Source organism: Balearica regulorum, chromosome 1 (assembly GCF_011004875.1).
Source record: "Balearica regulorum gibbericeps isolate bBalReg1 chromosome 1, bBalReg1.pri, whole genome shotgun sequence".
NCBI classification, from domain to species: Eukaryota; Metazoa; Chordata; class Aves; order Gruiformes; family Gruidae; genus Balearica; species Balearica regulorum.
Window position 1 is genome coordinate 91,785,666 of NC_046184.1, and position 17,595 is coordinate 91,803,260.

General features: G+C 44.3%; 1 protein-coding gene across 3 annotated transcripts; it reads right to left on the reverse strand.

Annotated features, from left to right (window-relative positions):
* Nucleotides 1-1,349: 1,349 nt before the first annotated feature.
* On the reverse strand, nt 1,350-17,573 carry QTRT2 (queuine tRNA-ribosyltransferase accessory subunit 2). Of its 3 annotated transcripts, none has more exons than XM_075765723.1 (8): nt 17,275-17,573; nt 15,908-15,963; nt 13,575-13,651; nt 10,896-11,105; nt 8,143-8,342; nt 5,343-5,494; nt 3,711-3,828; nt 1,350-2,667 (listed from the first exon to the last, which is right to left on the reverse strand). In XM_075765723.1, the coding sequence occupies exons 1-8, from the start codon at nt 17,571-17,573 to the stop codon at nt 2,406-2,408; spliced, it is 1,374 nt and encodes a 457-aa protein (XP_075621838.1). In that variant the 3' UTR covers nt 1,350-2,405. The 3 variants fall into 3 exon arrangements, with proteins under 3 accessions (XP_075621838.1, XP_075621856.1, XP_075621847.1); XM_075765732.1 differs by having other exon boundaries at nt 2,299-2,667; nt 17,466-17,517; XM_075765741.1 differs by lacking the exons at nt 13,575-13,651; nt 15,908-15,963; nt 17,275-17,573 and adding an exon at nt 12,626-12,805.
* Nucleotides 17,574-17,595: the final 22 nt, after the last annotated feature.

The following is a 17,595-nucleotide window of genomic DNA, read 5'->3' on the forward strand; positions in this document are numbered from 1 at the left end:
ACTACCATCGTATCCTGCATTCCTCCGGAAAGACGTATAAAACATTTTTGTTTCATTACAATTCCCTGACCTTTAAGACAGGCAGACCTTCTACCTCACACTCTATATCCAGGACACCAACTCCAAGCTTCCCAGTGCTGCATCAACATTAACAATCATAAGGTACTTCTTGGAGTGAGGACGATAGTCCTGTATTTTATGTAGCTTCCGTGGCTAAATTATTCCCCATGATCTCTGTTTAAAGACAACAGTAAAGCAGTCTTCACACCATTTATTTAGGATCTTGTAGCACAGAAATGTAGTTAGTGCAACGTGGTGTATAAGGCTGGAATGGTAGAAAGGACTCTGACACCATTGTGGACCTGCCCAAGGAGACAGAGATGCTGTCCTGGTTTAAGCTGGGACAGAGTTCATTTTCTTCCTCGCAGCAGGTACAGCGCTGTTTTTTGGATTTAGGATGAGAATTAGATGTCGGTAACACACTGATGTTTTCCTTGTTGCTGGACAATGTTTACACCAAATCAAGGACTTTTCAGCTTCTCATATTACCCTGCCAGTGAGGAGGCTGGGGGCGCAACAAGAAGCTGGGAGCGGACACAGCCAGGACAGCTGACCCAAACTGGCCAAAGGGATATTCCATACCATATGACATCATGCTCCATATATAACTGGGGGGAAGCTGCCCAGGGGTTTAGACTGCAGCTTGGGAACTAGCTGGGCATCAGTGGTCTGCAGGTAGTGAGCAGTTGTGCTGTGCATCACTTGCTTTGTACATTCTTTTATCATTATTATAATTCTCTTCCTTTTTTGTCCTATTAAACTGTCTTTATCTCAACCCACGAATTTCACCTTTCCCCCCATGGGGCGGGGTGTGTGTGGGGGGTGTGTGAGGGGAGTGAGTGAACGGCTGTGTGGTTGTTCTAGCCGACTGCCAGGTTAAACAAGATGCACAGGCAATGCTGACAGGGAAGTTATAAACTTCTTATACTCTACAGTAAAGTCATTCTGATGTGAGATATTAAAATCTTAAAATATTAAAGAAATGGGGAAAAACAGCAAACTGCAGATTAATCCTTAATTGCTTTAAGGCCAGCAACTTTCACTGTAGTATTTTCTTAAGCTTAATTTAGGTAGTAGAGATCTTATGGGGAGGACAGGTGGGCATCTTTAACACTTCTAGGTCTATTAATTATTTGGACCCCTGCTCCGAGACAGGAACCTACTCCTAGTTGAGTCACTGATCTCAATCAGGCTGCTAGGTCGAACTTCCACAAGACATCTTCTTGAGCACTGCACTCAAGCTCTCTGGTACACCACCTCTGTCACACATTGAGGAGCCAGAGTAATTAATAATAGTTTTTTTATTGTTGCTTTGTAACATAAAATGAGTAAATCCAGGATTCCAAAGTAAGGGCCATAAAAAAATACTGAATAAGAGGAATGTGACATAACTAAATCATATTTTAAAACACAGAGCCACAAGAATCTTTTCTAAATGCCTTTTCCTGCAATACATCTCTTTCACAGCTCCATGTCACACTGACATTTTGTGGCGTATTTGCCCAGCGCTAGGACAGTTGGAAAGAACGGTACATTCGTTATCATCCACATGCTAGTGCGGAACGGAAATCTTAGTCCACACAGGTGAAAGGGTACAGAGTCAAAAAAAGAAAAAAACAAAACCCCCTCTATAGCAGGACATGGATTAAACACTTTCTCTTCTTTCTGGCTCTAATGTCACAGAGACCAGGGTTTTCAAGGCCAGGCCAAGGTGGAGGGCCTCGTCCCATCCCAGAGAACATGCTGCACTGCAGGTGGCCTGAGAGAAAAGTAGACATCCAGTCCCTTGTGCCACTGAACACCGCAGCACTTCCAGTCAGTTCTTCTCAGGGACAAAGATGCTGGCAAAGGCCACATGGAACACTGTGTTAGATTGAGGCAGGATCTCTCATCAAGGAGCTGCATGATGGGACAACCACACCACTAATTAACTGTAATATCCATTCGATATGGAATGAGAGTCCCAAAGAGCTGCTGAGCGTCCAGGCAGCTAGATTAATTTTAAGTACATGCCCTGCTTATTTTTCAATCACAAATTCAGTAATTCTGTCCTTCCACACAGAAAACTAACAGTAACTGAAAACAAAGCTACCCATGCTGGTCTTCTGAGCTGTTGAGGCTCTTCCATACACCAGGAATGCACCAAGCCAATTAACCAAAAGGGATGTTTGAATACGATCTTCTTTCCCTACCAGGAAGTGAGATCTTCTTCAAATGTCTCCTTCAATTTCCTCCAAGAAGGAAGGCATTTTACTAACAGGTCCAGGTGACCCTGCTGGCAGTCCACCTTACACAGTCCTACCAGATAAGGATGTAGCCTGCAACCTCCTCTATCCTCTCTGACCTCACTGGCCTGGCTTCGCATTTCCTGGGCCTTGAAGTGCCTGCCTGAAGACAAGGTTTTTCAGCTGATCCAGTTTATCGTCTCTTAAGGCATCCCGTATGGCACTGAAGAAACTGAAGTAGTGCTGGAAGTTGTGCATCATGAGCAACACACCGGCCAACAGCTCATTAGTCACAAGGAGGTGATGGACGTAGGCGCGAGTATGCCTCTGACAACAGTAACAGGTGCATCCTTCCAGCAAAGGACCAAAATCATCTTGGTATCTAAGGAGGAAGCAATGTTGGATTACATCAAAGGTAAGAAGACCCATTCAAGCAATAAAGAGTATCCAGTTACTAGGTGGCCTTTTGCACGGACCTGAGCCTTTAAGTTCTGAGGGCCTGAACCCAGCTGCTGTAAGATGCGTTGACATCTAAGACCAGCACTACTGGCATGAGGGACTTCAAATATCATGACAGAACTCACTACAGAGGCAAAAGGCCACACATCTAAGTCAGAGGATAACTTTGACTACATTGCAGCTAACAGCAGAGAGAAGCCTTACCTGTGCCTTCCCTGCCAGAAAAGCTGCAGCGCAAGACAGGCCTCACTAGCTATCACCAGTCTATGGAGGAAGCTATCACAAACAAGGATTTACTGATTCCACTTTTCACAAAACAGTATGCTCCTCTACTATGAGATGCACCATTCTCACACAGTGGAGAGAATTGAGCAAAGCAACACAGTTGTCTACTCAGGCAGCTTAGCGGTAGCTGTGGAAAAGAGAAGGAAGGACAGGTGGTAACAACGGCCAAAGTTTGTGGGGTTTTTGGGGGGGGGCTTAGTTTTTTTTGGTTGGTTGGTTTTTTCTTTTTTTTTGAAGTATCCAGAAATTGCAGAATTGCTCTGCAGCTGCCCATACTGTGTCAGAAAGTGGAGGCTCTCCATAGTTTAAATAAAATCTAGCATCTCAAGATGACCCAAGTTAAATGCGGAAGACCAAAATGATCCCCAGACAACTTTCGTGAACCGTCTTTCAGCTGGAACACAGTTATGACCACAGTATGTCTGCTGGATAAATGATCAGAAAATCCCTGGCTTTAGGTCAGGCAAAAGACAGCGCTTTCAGCCATACACTGTTGCCTGACAACAAGCTACAACACTCATCCAACACTCTCCATTCAATGTCCAGAAGTACTGTCTTCAACACCTTCATGTTTTATGAAGTCTCCCATCTAGCTACTGACCACATCCAATCAAATATAGAGGACAAAAGTATCACATTTAGTGATACAGCTGCAGGTACCCTCCTCACAAACTCACGTACCTTTTGTCCTTCAGAAATATCTCAAATGGTGTCATTTCTGGGTCAGCTTTGGCGATTTCATCGTGGTCTTTTTCAGCACCATTCTTCTCCAGGTCCTGGGCCCCATTTTGTTTTAAAACTGTTTTAAAAAGACAACAGCCTTTTATGAACAGACAGCAAGGGCAGAGGAAGGGTAGCAACCTTACAGGAGGTATTTCTGCTACTCCCTTGCCAGATAAAAACTCCTGCCACAAGTTTCCACCTCCCTCCTATAGTAAGCAACTATTTTTCTTTAATTGTTGTAGGTTAGTTAACACAAATACAACTTTAGATGATTAAAACAGCAAGAGACAAGTGAAAACTAATCTACTAAACCTAATGAAGGGTTAGAGCTGAAACAACAGTGTAACTTTTTGCTGCTCTACTGAGTTTAATTCTTAATGAAATGTCAAAAATATTTCCAGTCTGAACTGCATGCTGAACAGAACGCAAGCACCTGAACAAATTGATTTTATTGAGATTTTGTTAGAGTAGACAGGCAACTCATCTGCATTCGATACTTTCCATGCTGTCATCAGGCTCAGAGATTTAGATGCCTTTTTTTTTAAACAACTGGAATCAAAAGAAGCCCTTAGCACTAATGCAGAAGATTTAGATTCCACATCTGCCTTTTCAGCAGTCTATCTTAAAAATAAAAATCACCCCATAATTTTGTAGGTTTGCATTTTCAAGTTTGTTCTTAAGCAGGAGATATATCTGAAAACATCAGTATTACTGTTTGCATAATCCATGTCTACTTAGTGTTAAACAGACACAGAACAAAGAGATTGTCCTTACCCAGAATCTTATGATTTAAGAATAAGGTTAGACAAGGTAAAGAACAACAAACAAAGAGAAGGGTTAAAAAAAATTGCAGCAAGCACAAAGAAGCAAGATGTTCTGTTCTATTCAGCTGGTTTTGAATTATCCAGGCATGAAAAGTCGCTAGGTTCTACCCAGGAGGAAAAATGTTTTTCTGTATTAAAAACATTTAATAAGCCAAAACAAAATGGCTGCTTGAAACACATTTGATAGATGCTTTAATGGGTGATACACATGCTACCATCTCACAGCATAATGAGGTAATGAGTTATGAACATTTCCTTTTTGTTTTGATATGAACTGATGAATGCAAGGACAGAGAGAAAAACTGCCCAAAGAAATGGGAACCTTAACTTTTGTGAGCTAGAAAGAAGGAACTTAAAAAATATATTATTCAAACAGACACATATTCAGTTAATTCTAGAGATCAAGTATCTTAGATCTCCACTTAACAGGTCCAGCCTTCACTGCTATTGGTAACAGAAAATTTGCCAATGGTGTGGAACAAAAACCCCTCTATTCAGTAAGTGCTTATGAAATACCTGAGCATATTTTGGCTAATCAGACATTCAGATCCTAGGTTGAGGCCTCAAGTTTGCCTCAACAGGTTTCACACCAAAATACCCCACCTTCAAAAGTAACACTTGACAGTGGAATCCCAGTTCTTCCAGTGGTTACTGCACCTATTTCAGGAACAAACCCCTCAAATACAGATTCCTCCAAAGCATTAATTATGCTTGCCACAATACTGGCTGATAAAATAAAAATTATAATGACCATCAAGAAGCCTACCTGCTGCTTCAGGATCTAGATGGCAGTCATAACTGAAAACCAAGGCACAGCCTCGCTCTGTCACTTGGAAAGGAAAAAAGCTCTCAAAAATGTCCACTCCCCTTTCAATGCATTCAAGCACCTCATCTGGTTTGCCTACACCATGGATGATTCTGTAAGAGACACACAAGATGACAATTCTAGAATATTCTGAGTAGAAGCAAGCAGGTACCTCAAGGAAAAGACATATGCAGCACATGTGGTTTATCCCTGCAACTGCTAACCAGAAGGCAAGTGGGTACAACAGTCATCACTCAGAATCCTGTGTGCTTCCATTTCCCCCCCTCCAACCTATCCAGTACATGACCGGCTTTTCTTTATCTGCTGTTTGGAAGGCAGCAATAATCCCTCATTTACTGCGGAAAAACCTCATTCTGTTCATTATGTTTGAAGTGATTTGATTTTTTTCACACACACATAAATACACTTAGATTCAAAATTCAACAACATCTATGCCATAGAACAGATATTTTCTTTAGTCATATTTGTGCTCCATGGAACTACCAGTTTCCGGACACATGGACCCCTTTGCTTGGTAACTGTTTAGGAGACAGTCTAAAAGCACTTGATCAAGAGCAGCAGAGACAGCAGCAGAGGGCTGGTCAAAGATACAAGTCCTTCAGGTGACAGACACATCATATAGCATTGGGAGAACTGCCTGGAGGAGAATGCACTAATAAGAAATGGCATTGGAAATTTCAGAAAAGTTCCTTGCTTTAATCTGCCCTCCTCTTTACACTCTACCTGCTCAAATAATTTACCCAAAAACCTGGGCTGTAACATCTCCTGGGACATGGCATTAAGAGCCAGGGAGAGCCCAGCTGGATTGCCATCAATGGTAATAGAGATCCTGCTGTTAGCCAAATTTAGCTGGCAGCTTCCCTGAGGGTGGGTGAAGCAGAAGAGAATAGAGCAGTGCCTGCTCTCCTGCAGGTGCATGGCTGGGCTGACAGCAGTAGAAGCTAATGTAGGGCAATGATCTAAACTGATAATTAGGAAAATACACAGGGGCTGATAAATGAAGTCACAAGGTGCCATTTTTAGTCACTTTTCTAAGTACTGCAATTAAACTGATGAGCACGGAATGAGGATGGGAGAAATTTACAGCATGAGTGTCTTATGTTTCAGACTCTCATGGCAGGGAGAAAATGATACTTAAGAGTTAAAAAAGTAGCTCTGCATATATGATCAAAACCCTTGCTAAAACTTATCTTAGCGCAGGTAAGGGCAAAGATTTGTTCTTGCAACGGTTCTGGTGCTATTGAAAAGGAAAATAAATTTTACCAAGAGATTTTGGCATCTTTAGGTACACGAAAGGACTCTGAAAGAGTACATTTGTAAGATCATTTCACCATCACACAAAAAGCAGTCGCTTCTTGGGTGAAGCACAGAAAGTGTTTGTCTTCTAGACAATTTCATATTGGGGCAGAACACAGCTGCAAAACAACTTCTCCAGCCAGAATGGCAAGGGTGAGTCAGGAAAGCAGGACTGTCTGAAATTCACTTGAGGTACTTACAAGACCCCCTCGGGCTAACCAGCTTTCTTCCTACAAAGAGGTCAGAAACACTTGTCTTAACCAAACAAGCAAACTATTTGATAGATGAGGCAGATGCACTGGTAGCCACTAAGGTTAGCTGAGCAGATTGGACTCTAATGCTCCCAGGGGATCTTTTTAAGTAGCTCAACCAGACAGGATGGCAACAACACAGCAAGCCTTCTAATTGTCAGGAAAATTCAAACCCCGGGCACCGCTAAGCATGAACAAGCTGCAACACCAGACACATGCTTTCTCATTTAATTTCTTTTTGAACACCATTAGGTTAGAGCAATGCTCAGCTAGCAGAGGGCAGCACAGCTACAGGAAGACCCGTAATGGGGCCTGAGTCACTCTCATCAGGAAACAATGAAAAAAGTACCCATACTACCTCTGTTGCAGCTGCTCCTGTAAGAGCGACCCATGCAAAAGCCAGCAAGCTCAACCCAATGCTAAGGAACCCCTCCAGTTCTGAACCACTAACAGACATTAGCATACATTTTCTGGAAGTCTTTAGTTACTGTTAGTCATTTATAAGAGTAAGAATGCTGCTACTCCTGCCCAGTCTCTGGCATGGATCAGATGGGCATAGCCAACAACTTGGAAAACACGACAATCCCCACACTATGCCAGTCCAAGCAGAGAATCAACAGTTTTGGGCCAGGCTGTCCCAGCTCTGGTAGTTCCCAGGCTCAGTGCCTCAGGTACGAGGTCAGAGCTGGCTGCCATAAGATCATGTAAGCACTGGCTGGTTCTGTCAGCACCCCTCCCTGGTCTCCTCTAGTTCAGACTGCAGAGAACTGCAAACATGACAGTTTGTCTGAGAAGAGGTCCCTGTAAAATAGGTTGATAATAACATTCTTGTTTGAGCTGAACCTCAAGTAAACCACGGCCCCAGAGGCCAAATGCAAGCAGCCCAAATATATCCTACCTGTAATTCTCCCTAAAAAATGTAAAGACAACTTGAATTAAAATCTTGATTATTCTCCAAATGTGGGGAATACTCAAATCCACAGTGTGAGCACAGCTTGGTGCGAGTTGCAGCTAAAAATGAAAACAAAGCTTGAAGACTGCAGCCTGACAATGGTAGAATTTATGCAGCTTGGCACACATACATAGCTGTGCAATACAGCTATTATTTCCTACACTCATATTGCACAGCAGCCCGTAGACACTCCTCATAATAAGACAGATGGACTTCTTGGGATGTTGCCCACACAACTTACCTTGGTTTATCCTCTGGCAGCTCTGCTGTGACAGAAGCTATCAATTTCAACTTGGTCTCCTTGGCCATGGCACATCCCTGGAAGCCATCTAGCAGAAAGCCACCCACAGGTCGCTTGGCAGTCTCCCTGGCTGATCTGAGCCTCTCTTCCAAGATATCTCCACCTTCAATTGCCCCAAACATTACACTTCCTTGTAGTTCCTGGGCCAGGAAAAAACTACAAGAGTTAGAGCATGCTCTGCCAAAGACACACAAGACATCTCACAGCCTAGACTCCAGATGCCTGCTACTTAAGCCCCACATTCCCAGGAACTTACCAGAGCCACAGTGTTACATCCCACATAAGATGAAACCCCAGACAACACTGTGAAGTCCAAATGTAAAGTAGAAATGGGATCAGAAGAGACATGGTTCTGCGCCTTACCTTGACACTAACTCACTGAGAATTTTGATGCCATTCTTCCCACCTCCCTATAGAAGGCAATAACCACAGATCATCTTTGTACGTGGCTTTTTATAGATGGCCCCTCAGCACTACACGTGTCGGTGCAGAATACAAAGCAGGGGCCGTTATCCTGGCTTTCAGACACCAGATCTCACAATGAATTGCCTTTCAGGGTATAGCAGTATCAGCTCCTGCCACTCGCTTTCCTTTGTAGTACAGACTCAGATAATACGTCTCCTTTCACCAAAAGGGAGGGAAATTTCAAACTTGCTGGAAGAAATAAAGAATAGCACTGGCTAATTCTAGCAAGTCCTCCCTCACTTGGAACTGAGGGGACTTCAGAGCAAAAAGATGGGTTGTCTCAATCTGAATGAGAAGATCCTAATTTGCCCATGTATACAGCATGAAGGTAAGTGAAAGAAATGCACTACAGTCCAAAAGCAGAAAAAAAATTAAAAACATGGTTCTTCTCAACTAGCAGAGATCGGTACCCTGGAGCAGGAGGCAAGTGATTAAATGAGAGTGGCAGAAGGAAAACCCACTGCATTACTGGTTATATGTCGTCCAGGACTATGACCTGGACATTCTCTGATACACGTCTCACCTCCATGCCTGGCAAGATTATGGAGCAGACCCTCCTGGAGACTATGCTCAGGCACATGGAAAATAAGGAGGTGACTGGTGACAGCCAACACGGCTTCACTAGGGGCAAATCGTGCCTGACAAACTTGGTGGCCTTTTATGATGGGGTTACAGCATTGGTGGACAAGGGAAGGGCAATTATAGAGCACTGCCAGAAATAAAAGAGAAAAAATGAAATAGTGAAACTGAAATTGCTCACACCTCTTAAATAATTGTATTCTGATTTGTCCATATGCACCTCTTTCAGAAACAATAGTATCATAATTCCTTGGTTTACAGCTGTGAAAACAAGGTTTGTGTTTGGATGGAAAAATAAGGAAATGGATTCCTCGGTTGGTATAGTCTCCACTTTTGGAACCCCCAAAAAGCATTAGACTTGCCACCAACTAACAGAGAAGGAAACAGCATGGACTTGTGCAAGGCATTTGACACTGTCCTGCACAACATCCTTGTGTCTAAATTGGAGAGACATGGATTTGATGGATGGACCACTTGGTGGATAAGGAATTGGCTGGATGGTTGCACTCAAAGAGTTGTGGTCAACGGCTCAATGTCCAAGTGGAGAACAGTGACGAGTGGTGTTCCTCAGGGGTCGGTACTGGGACCAGCACTGTTCAACATCCTTGTCAGCAACATGGACAGTGGGATCAAGTGCACCCTCAGCAAGTTTGCCGACGACACCAAGCTGTGTGGTGTGGTCGACACGCTGGAGGGAAGGGATGCCATCCAGAGGGACCTTGACAGGCTGGAGAGGTGGGCCTGTGCGAACCACATGAAGTTCAACAAGGCCAAGTGCAAGGTCCTGCACGTGGGTCGGCACAATCCCAAGCATGACTATAGGCTGGGCGAGGAATGGATTGAAAGCAGCCCTGAGGAGGAGAAGGACTTGGGGGTATTGATTGAAGACAAGCTCAACATGAGCCAGCAGTGTGCGCTTGCAGCCCAGAAAGCCAACCGTGTCCTGGGCTGCATCCAAAGAGGTGTGACCAGCAGGTCGAGGGAGGTGATCCTGCCCCTCTACTCCGCTCTGGTGAGACCCCACCTGGAGTACTGCGTCCAGCTCTGGGGGCCCCAGTACAGGAGAGACATGGAGCTGTTGGAGCGAGTCCAGAGGAGGGCCACGAAGCTGATCGGAGGGCTGGAGCACCTCTCCTATAAGGATAAGCTGAGAGAGTTGGGGTTGTTCAGCCTGGAGAAAAGGCGGCTCCAGGGAGATCTAATTGTGGCTTACCAGTACCTGAAGGGGCCTACAGGAAAGATGGTGAGGGACTGTTTATCAGGGAGTGTAGTGACAGGACAAGGGGTAATGGGTTTAAACTAAAAAAGGGTCGATTTAGATTAGATGTTAGAAAGAAATTCTTTACTGTGAGGGTGGTGAGGCACTGGAACAGGTTGCCCAGAGAGGTTGTGGAGGCCCCATCCCTGGAAGTGTTTAAGACCAGGTTGGATGAGGCTTTGGGCAACGTGGTCTAGTGGAGGGTGTCCCTGCTCGCAGCAGGGGGGTTGGGACCAGATAGTCTTTAAGGTCCCTTCCAACCCAAACCATTCTATGATTCTATATGTGTGACAAGATTTCCTACTAAATCACATCCTGGGACTGGCCCAGGACACAGCACAGACCAAAAAGCAGCTGCAGTGCTATTGCCCCAATATTTTTGGGACCTTACCGGTGATTTCTCTAGCAGCTGAAGGCATACATCCAGGAAGGAAAGTGACCTATCCACAGACTTCTTGGCCCTTTTTCTACCAACTTCCCCAGAAATGGTGTCTCCATCAGAGATGCACTGGAACCAGTCTGGCCGGATGGCCCGCTGTATGTCCATGAACTTGGAAGCTGTCATTTCCATGCGCCCTGAGTTTCCCCACAGGGACACTGTCTATCAAGGAAGAAAAGGGATGAACATTAGTTGCAAAGTTTAATGGATCTTAAAGGTCAAAGGAGAAAAGGAATTGGTCTGGTGAAACACCAGATACTGGAATTATACTTCACAGATAAGTTCTCGATGAGCACGGCTCAGATAATCAACTGTACTTGGCACAATGAGTGAAAGGAGATAAATGACTGAATTGGGATTTCTGGGATACACTTTGGTGAAACACAGTGACTTCTCCACATGTTTGGAAGTCTCCGAGATAGAGCAGCTGGCCTATCATCACACAGATTAGCGGCAGAATTAGAAAAAAAAATTAAATAGAAAAGATTTAATTCCCATCAAACTTACATTGTCATCTCATGAAAAGCAGCAAAGGCTGCAATGGGAAATACAGCTCACTAGTTTACTGTACATAATGCAAACCCCAAGAAACTATTTCCTCTTCTGACAGTGAATTCATACCACCCATGTGAATATACTTATATATATAAATCACACAGACACACTGGGAAGAATATAAAAGGTTGTTAGGCAATTTAATCTTAGAAACCAATGTTATTTTAGGTCCCAAATCCAGCCACTTAAGAAGGTATTGAAATACCAAGCGCAAAAGAAACACACAGCTTTCAAACCAAGCCAACATAAGAAATGGTAGGTACTCATCAGGATTTCACACACAGTCTTCTCAGTCTCTTCACATGCTTTCCATTCTGTGTGTGCACATGGGCCCCCATCTTCCATCATTACTCCATGCTACCCTCAAAAGATTTTAAAGCAAGACAAAAGCACCTGCACAGAGAGGTTATGCTACCTGAACACCTCTGGGCTAGCAGACGTCACCATTCAATTCACTAAACATTCAGCTTCACAAAATGTTACTGCAGCCACTGCAGCTATGCATGCTACCACGTTTCATCCTGTTCTGCAGAATCTGTAATTAACCTGTGAGTGCAGTGTGGCAGTGGCTTTTGTTGTATTGTTGTTAGACTTGTGACACTGCTGCTCCAAAATTTTAAAGGGGTGTTCAAGTAGGTTAAGTATTGAGCTCGAGCCCTTTAGAGTTCGTTCTTTTCATCTGCAACTCCATTTGTGCTTTTTAAATGAGGAACGGTTTTCAGCTATCAGAAATAGCTTATACCTTAAAGTGTTATGGGGACTTTTGGGGGCTTGAGGGTTTAAACACATTCTCCTAGCCTATGCTAGACAGACAGATTAAGCAGTGCAGTTCTCATGCATACTAATCCACAAATTTAATTTGATCAACTGATGCAAATAATATGAGCAGAACATTTTTTTTTGTCTGGCCTCCACAAAAAACAAAAGAATTACACAAATACACCTCATGTCTGTTGTCCGTCCATCCATCTCTCCTAATTACTTTTGGCCTCATCAGCCAATTTCATTAAATTTGAGTAAAAAAGAAACAGCCAGAAGTCTCCAAAGTAATAACATTTTTGTAAATTTCCCATTAAAAAAAACCCCAAAACAACTAACTCCGAAGGAGGGAGATCCCAAATTAGTACCTGCAGAATAACTGGAACGCAGCAGCTATATGTTGTTCTGCAGCAGCATGTTGGCCAGTTAGTACCTGCTGCCTCATGTGACAGCATCAAGGAACAGCTGGTGAAGGCAGGTGGAGGAAAGTCAGAACTGTTTGAGCCAAAGGGCGCAGAGTGTAATCAAGTCTAGTTACCTTCATTTTGCTCTCCAGAAGAAAAAAGCTGCTTTAATAAATAAAGTAGCCATGCAGCTTAGAGAACTGAGCATTATCCCATGATTATTTAAATCCAGCCTGTGCCAGGCTTTCTGGCACAGAATCCAGAGCTTTCTGTCCCATTGCTTTCAAAAAGCTTTCGTAAGTATTTGTCAGCACAGATCCAGCTGCACGCGGCCTAGCAACAAGGCAACAAAAAATCTTCACCAGTATTAAAAAAAAAAAAAGCCAAATCAAACCTGCAACACCCAGGCTTAGATTGCTGTTATAACCTCATAGCTACACAACGGTGAGACAAGCTTCAGGTAATTCCTTCCCTGCAGAGAGACAGGACTCGGCCTGGTTCCCAGCAGCAAAGAACACACACTGATAGCTGGATGGCAATAGTTATCCCTTGTCATTCAGTCATCCCTTGTCACCTTTCACCAAATGTGACCATACCCAAACAGGCCTTGGGACTGACCGTATCTGAGGAGGTGCCAAGAGTGGCCACTTCAGGACAACAGCATAGGAGTCCAGAGCTGCCTTTTCTATCTGAATTGCCACTTAACTGTTCAGGAACTGTTCAGGGAATGCACTGCCAAGAAGATGTCCAGCTTTATTTAGTTGGAGGTGTGAGCAGACATAAATGACATTTCTCTTTGTGCAAAGATTTATTTTTCCTTGAAGCATAAAAAAGCTCACAGATGAGGGGAGGACTGGCAGCTTTCTTCTAGGAACTTTAAGTGGACCCTTTCAAGTCTTTACAGTTACTGTACCTTGTTAGTATTGTAGCCAGACGGACAGGGAGTGACTGGGTCATGGAGGGAGCAGTACAGCACCGCATCAGGCATACCTGGGAACAGAGCAACAGACACGGAGTAGAGTTTCAAGAACCAAAACAAAGCTAATGCAAAGATGTGGTTTGTAAGTTTGCAAAAGGGAACAGGGTATTCTCCCACACACAAGTACATCCCTTCTGACAAAGAAAATAGTGTTCATTTGATCTCTCAGCACCAAAGCAAGAGGACTTTTCCCACACCTTTACCAGCTGCAGGGAGGAGAGTGCAGCATCTGGACAAACCATCAATTAATACCCTTTGGTTCTGGAGCCTACATAGCTCCTTTGAGATTTATTTATGTTTCTTCTTGATTAATACTTCCACTACTAAAATTTGCCAGACCCAAGAGCTCACTCACTTGGCCACTCAACTGATACACTGGAAACATTTGACACAATCTAAACCAAGCAACAACCTCAGGCCTAGAACTTCTAAGGAAGGACAACATATAGCAAGAGAACCGATCAGCTACACAAATGAGAAATTTATCATTCCTGCCAGACTGGAGGTTTCAAACATCAGAAAGCTAGACAGTACGTCTCAATGACATACAGTTTTCTCTTCACAGATAGTCTCTGAAGTTGGTGAAGCCTCCAAGAAGTTTCAGATAAAGAGATTTTCAATTTATCTTGAAGGAATAATTTGTCCCAAAGCAGTCAAAGGTTATTGAATGTTGGGTGCAAATTTCCTTTGGAAATCCAAGTTGTAACTTTGCTTATGTAATGAATTTCGATGTGTTTTTAAAAAAAAAAAAAAAACCACCACACAACACCTTGGTCCCTGTATATAGGGCACAAATACTCATACATTTTAAAAAATAATAATTTACATTATTTTATACATTCATAATGTATCTGCAACTGGCACATACAAAACATTCATAAAAACACCTCAGTTTTGATACAAGCATTAGAAGCTCAAAAGGTTTTTTTCTTGCAAAGTCCCTTAGATTCCATATGCAAAGAACTGTCTGTAAATTACAGAAGTTAAAGACACACCATTGCTTTGACAGGATTTACCCTATACCCAGTGTAGCCTGAGATATGCAGATAAACAAAGCATCCCAGAGAAGCTTGTTGACTTGGCTGATCATGCTTCAGTTCTCTGAACTACCTCCCCAGATATAAATACAGGCTATGATACAGGTATTCACACAAGATGCTAACTGTGCATCACTGTGCATTCAGGTTCCTTCACCACATCAGCCTGAAAACAGTGATCTCAGCTGCATAATGCACGAGGTCAGGCATTTACTGATCTGTTACAACAGCCAGAGGAAAAACCAGGATAGTCACAAATGCAGGAACTGCTGCTTTACTCATTATTATCACCAAGGTGTTAAGATAAAGATTTCATTCAGGAACTGCTCCAAGAACGGAGTACAGGGACTGACGAAGATCACAAAGGCTTGGTGTAATAGGTGAGGGCTGCGGCAATGTTGACTGCTTTGCATTTGACTACCCGTAAGTAAAATTGAGTTTATGCCTAAAACCGACTCTTTAACATAGAAAAATGTAAGAATACAGGGAGCAAGTACAGTCGGACTGCTAAACTGACAGGGTACAAAGAACAAGGCAAAAATGAGCTTCTCTACCTGCTGCTTTACTTCCTCAAAGCTCCCACAAATCCAACATGGGTCCTTCCCCTAACACCTTCTCAGAACAGGAATAGTTCAGAGGCAGAAGTATCCACCAGCTGAGACTGATTTGATGTGGGGTGCTTTGCCTGTTTATTCTTCATACTGGATAAAGACTTTCTGTTGGAAATTTTTAGATAAAACCAACTGTTTTATGAGAATCAATAAAGCCAGCTTGAGCAGACAGGTACTCTCAGGAAATGTATTTGAACAGCTGTATGGGGAAGGCCATTATCATGAGAATTTCTAATTCTCCTCATCAAAAGAATTCAGAAATTGCATCTGGCAAGGTTCATTTGCAACAGTGACCAGGGGCTACAGTAAAACCTCTCCCTGTTCTAGTCCCAACCTTTGGGCTAAGCCCATTCCAGTCAGCACAAAAGCCCCTAAGGAGAAGGCTGGGTGCAGAAAAGAGAAATAAAGCAAAACTACATATTTTTGTAGCCTGTTTCTGGCCATACTAATAGCAGCATACTATTTGAAGTCTTCCTTAGTGACACTCTGAGTAAGAAAAATTCCAAAGTGTGGAAAGCCTATGTCTGCACCTTTCTGCCTACTGTACTGCCTAAAAATTCACCCGTGGGATCCACCCACTTTATCTCTCCAGACATACAAGCAAACATGCACACTTTACCTATAAATTTTGCAGCTCCTTCTTTATATTCTTCCAGGACCTCATGAAGTTCTGCCCTGCATCCAGATACAGAAACACATTAACTAAGCAAACAACTGTCAAGAAAGATCGACGGTTTCATAACTAAGGCTTCTGTTCCCATACTTATGCATTGTCTGAACTTGGATTGGTTTAGGCACTGATAGTTGCCATCCAGCTATTGGGCAGCAAAGCAGGGACTGATGAAACTAAACACCAGAGACACAGAGCTCAAGAATCTCAGCTTACAAACCAGGATGCTCATAATTCTGTGGCAAAAGACAGAGCTTTTACCCGCAATGACCACTGACTTGCTGGAGAGCATGAAGTCACACTGTAACTTTCTGGGTAGCATTACTAATGTGCATCACTCAACAACTACACAAGCTAGGGAGGGGAGAGCTTCTAACAAGCTTCATGATGTTAATATTTCCTTTCAGCTGCTATTTACCAAACTAGTTTTGAGAATGGCTGCTTCTAAAGCTGGTTATTCTGCTAGGAAGATGACTATGAAGTTGCTAAGAGGGGTTTGGCCAAAACATGCTCAAAAATCATGCAGCTGTCTAAGCCCCTTACCTTTACCCGCTTCCTACTAAGTCACAGCACCTCCCTTCGACAGGGAAGCAACAAAGAGACAACTGACTTTGACATTTTGACTTGCACCCGGGGAAGCCAACTGTATCCTGGGGTGCATCAAGGACAGCATTGCTAGCTGGTCTAGGGAAGTGATTGTCCCACTCTACACTGCGCTGGTGTGGCCTCACCTCAAGTACTGTGTGCAGTTTTGGGCGCCACAGTACAAAAAGGACATAAAACTACTGGAGAGTGTCCAAAGGAGGGCAACAAAGATGGTGAAGGGTTTAGAGGGGAAGACATATGAGGAGAGGCTGAAGTCCCTTGGTTTGTTCAGCCTAGAGAAGAGGAGACTGAGGGGAGACCTCATCACGGCCCACAGCTTCCTCACGAGGGGGAGCGAAGGAGCAGGCACTGATCTCCTCCCTCTGATGACCAGTGATAGAACCCAAGGGAACGGAATGAAGCTGCAACGGGAGAGGTTTAGGTTGGATATCAGGAAAAGGTTCTTCACTGGAAGAGGCTCCCCAGGGAAGTGGTCACAGCACTGAGCTTGACTGAGTTCAAGAAGCATCTGGATAATGCTCTCAGTCATATGCTCTGATTCGGCTGGTCCTATGTGGAGCCAGGAGTTGGACTCGATGATCCTCATGGGCCCCTTCCAACTCAGGACATACTATGAAGCGAGAAGCCCGCCTGCCCCCAGCAGCGTTGCGGGGGCTCGCTGCGCCCCACAGACACACACACACCCCCCCCCCCTCAGCCGCAGTACTCACACGGTGGGCAGGGTGAGCTGGGCCACGGCGGGGACGCCGCTGACCGCCTGCAGGGTGTCGCAGGTGAGGTGGGGGGCCGAGCCGGTCCGCGTGTAAAGCAGGCAGCCGGGCAGCGCCAGGGCAGCCACCCCACTCCTACCCAGGCCCGCCAGCGTCCCCAGCCGCCCGCCACCCCCTCCGCACAGCTTCACCTTCATCGCCGGCCCCGGAGCGACGTTACCGGCGCGGCCCGAGTGGGCAAGAGGGAGCGCGAGCCTCCCTGCTTCCCCTACCGGCCCAATCACCTCACGCCGCATCATCAGCGTGCGCCGGGTGGGGACA

Coding starts and splice junctions, on each gene's coding strand:
- QTRT2 (XM_075765723.1), bottom strand. CDS start 17,573: ATGATGCGGCGTGAGGTGATTGGGCCGGTAGGGGAAGCAGGGAGGCTC. Junction 11,106..13,574: donor CTGGCTACAATACTAACAAG/GTACAGTAACTG, acceptor CTTCCTTGATAG/ACAGTGTCCCTGTGGGGAAA. Junction 3,829..5,342: donor TCTAGATCCTGAAGCAGCAG/GTAGGCTTCTTG, acceptor TTTTTAAAACAG/TTTTAAAACAAAATGGGGCC.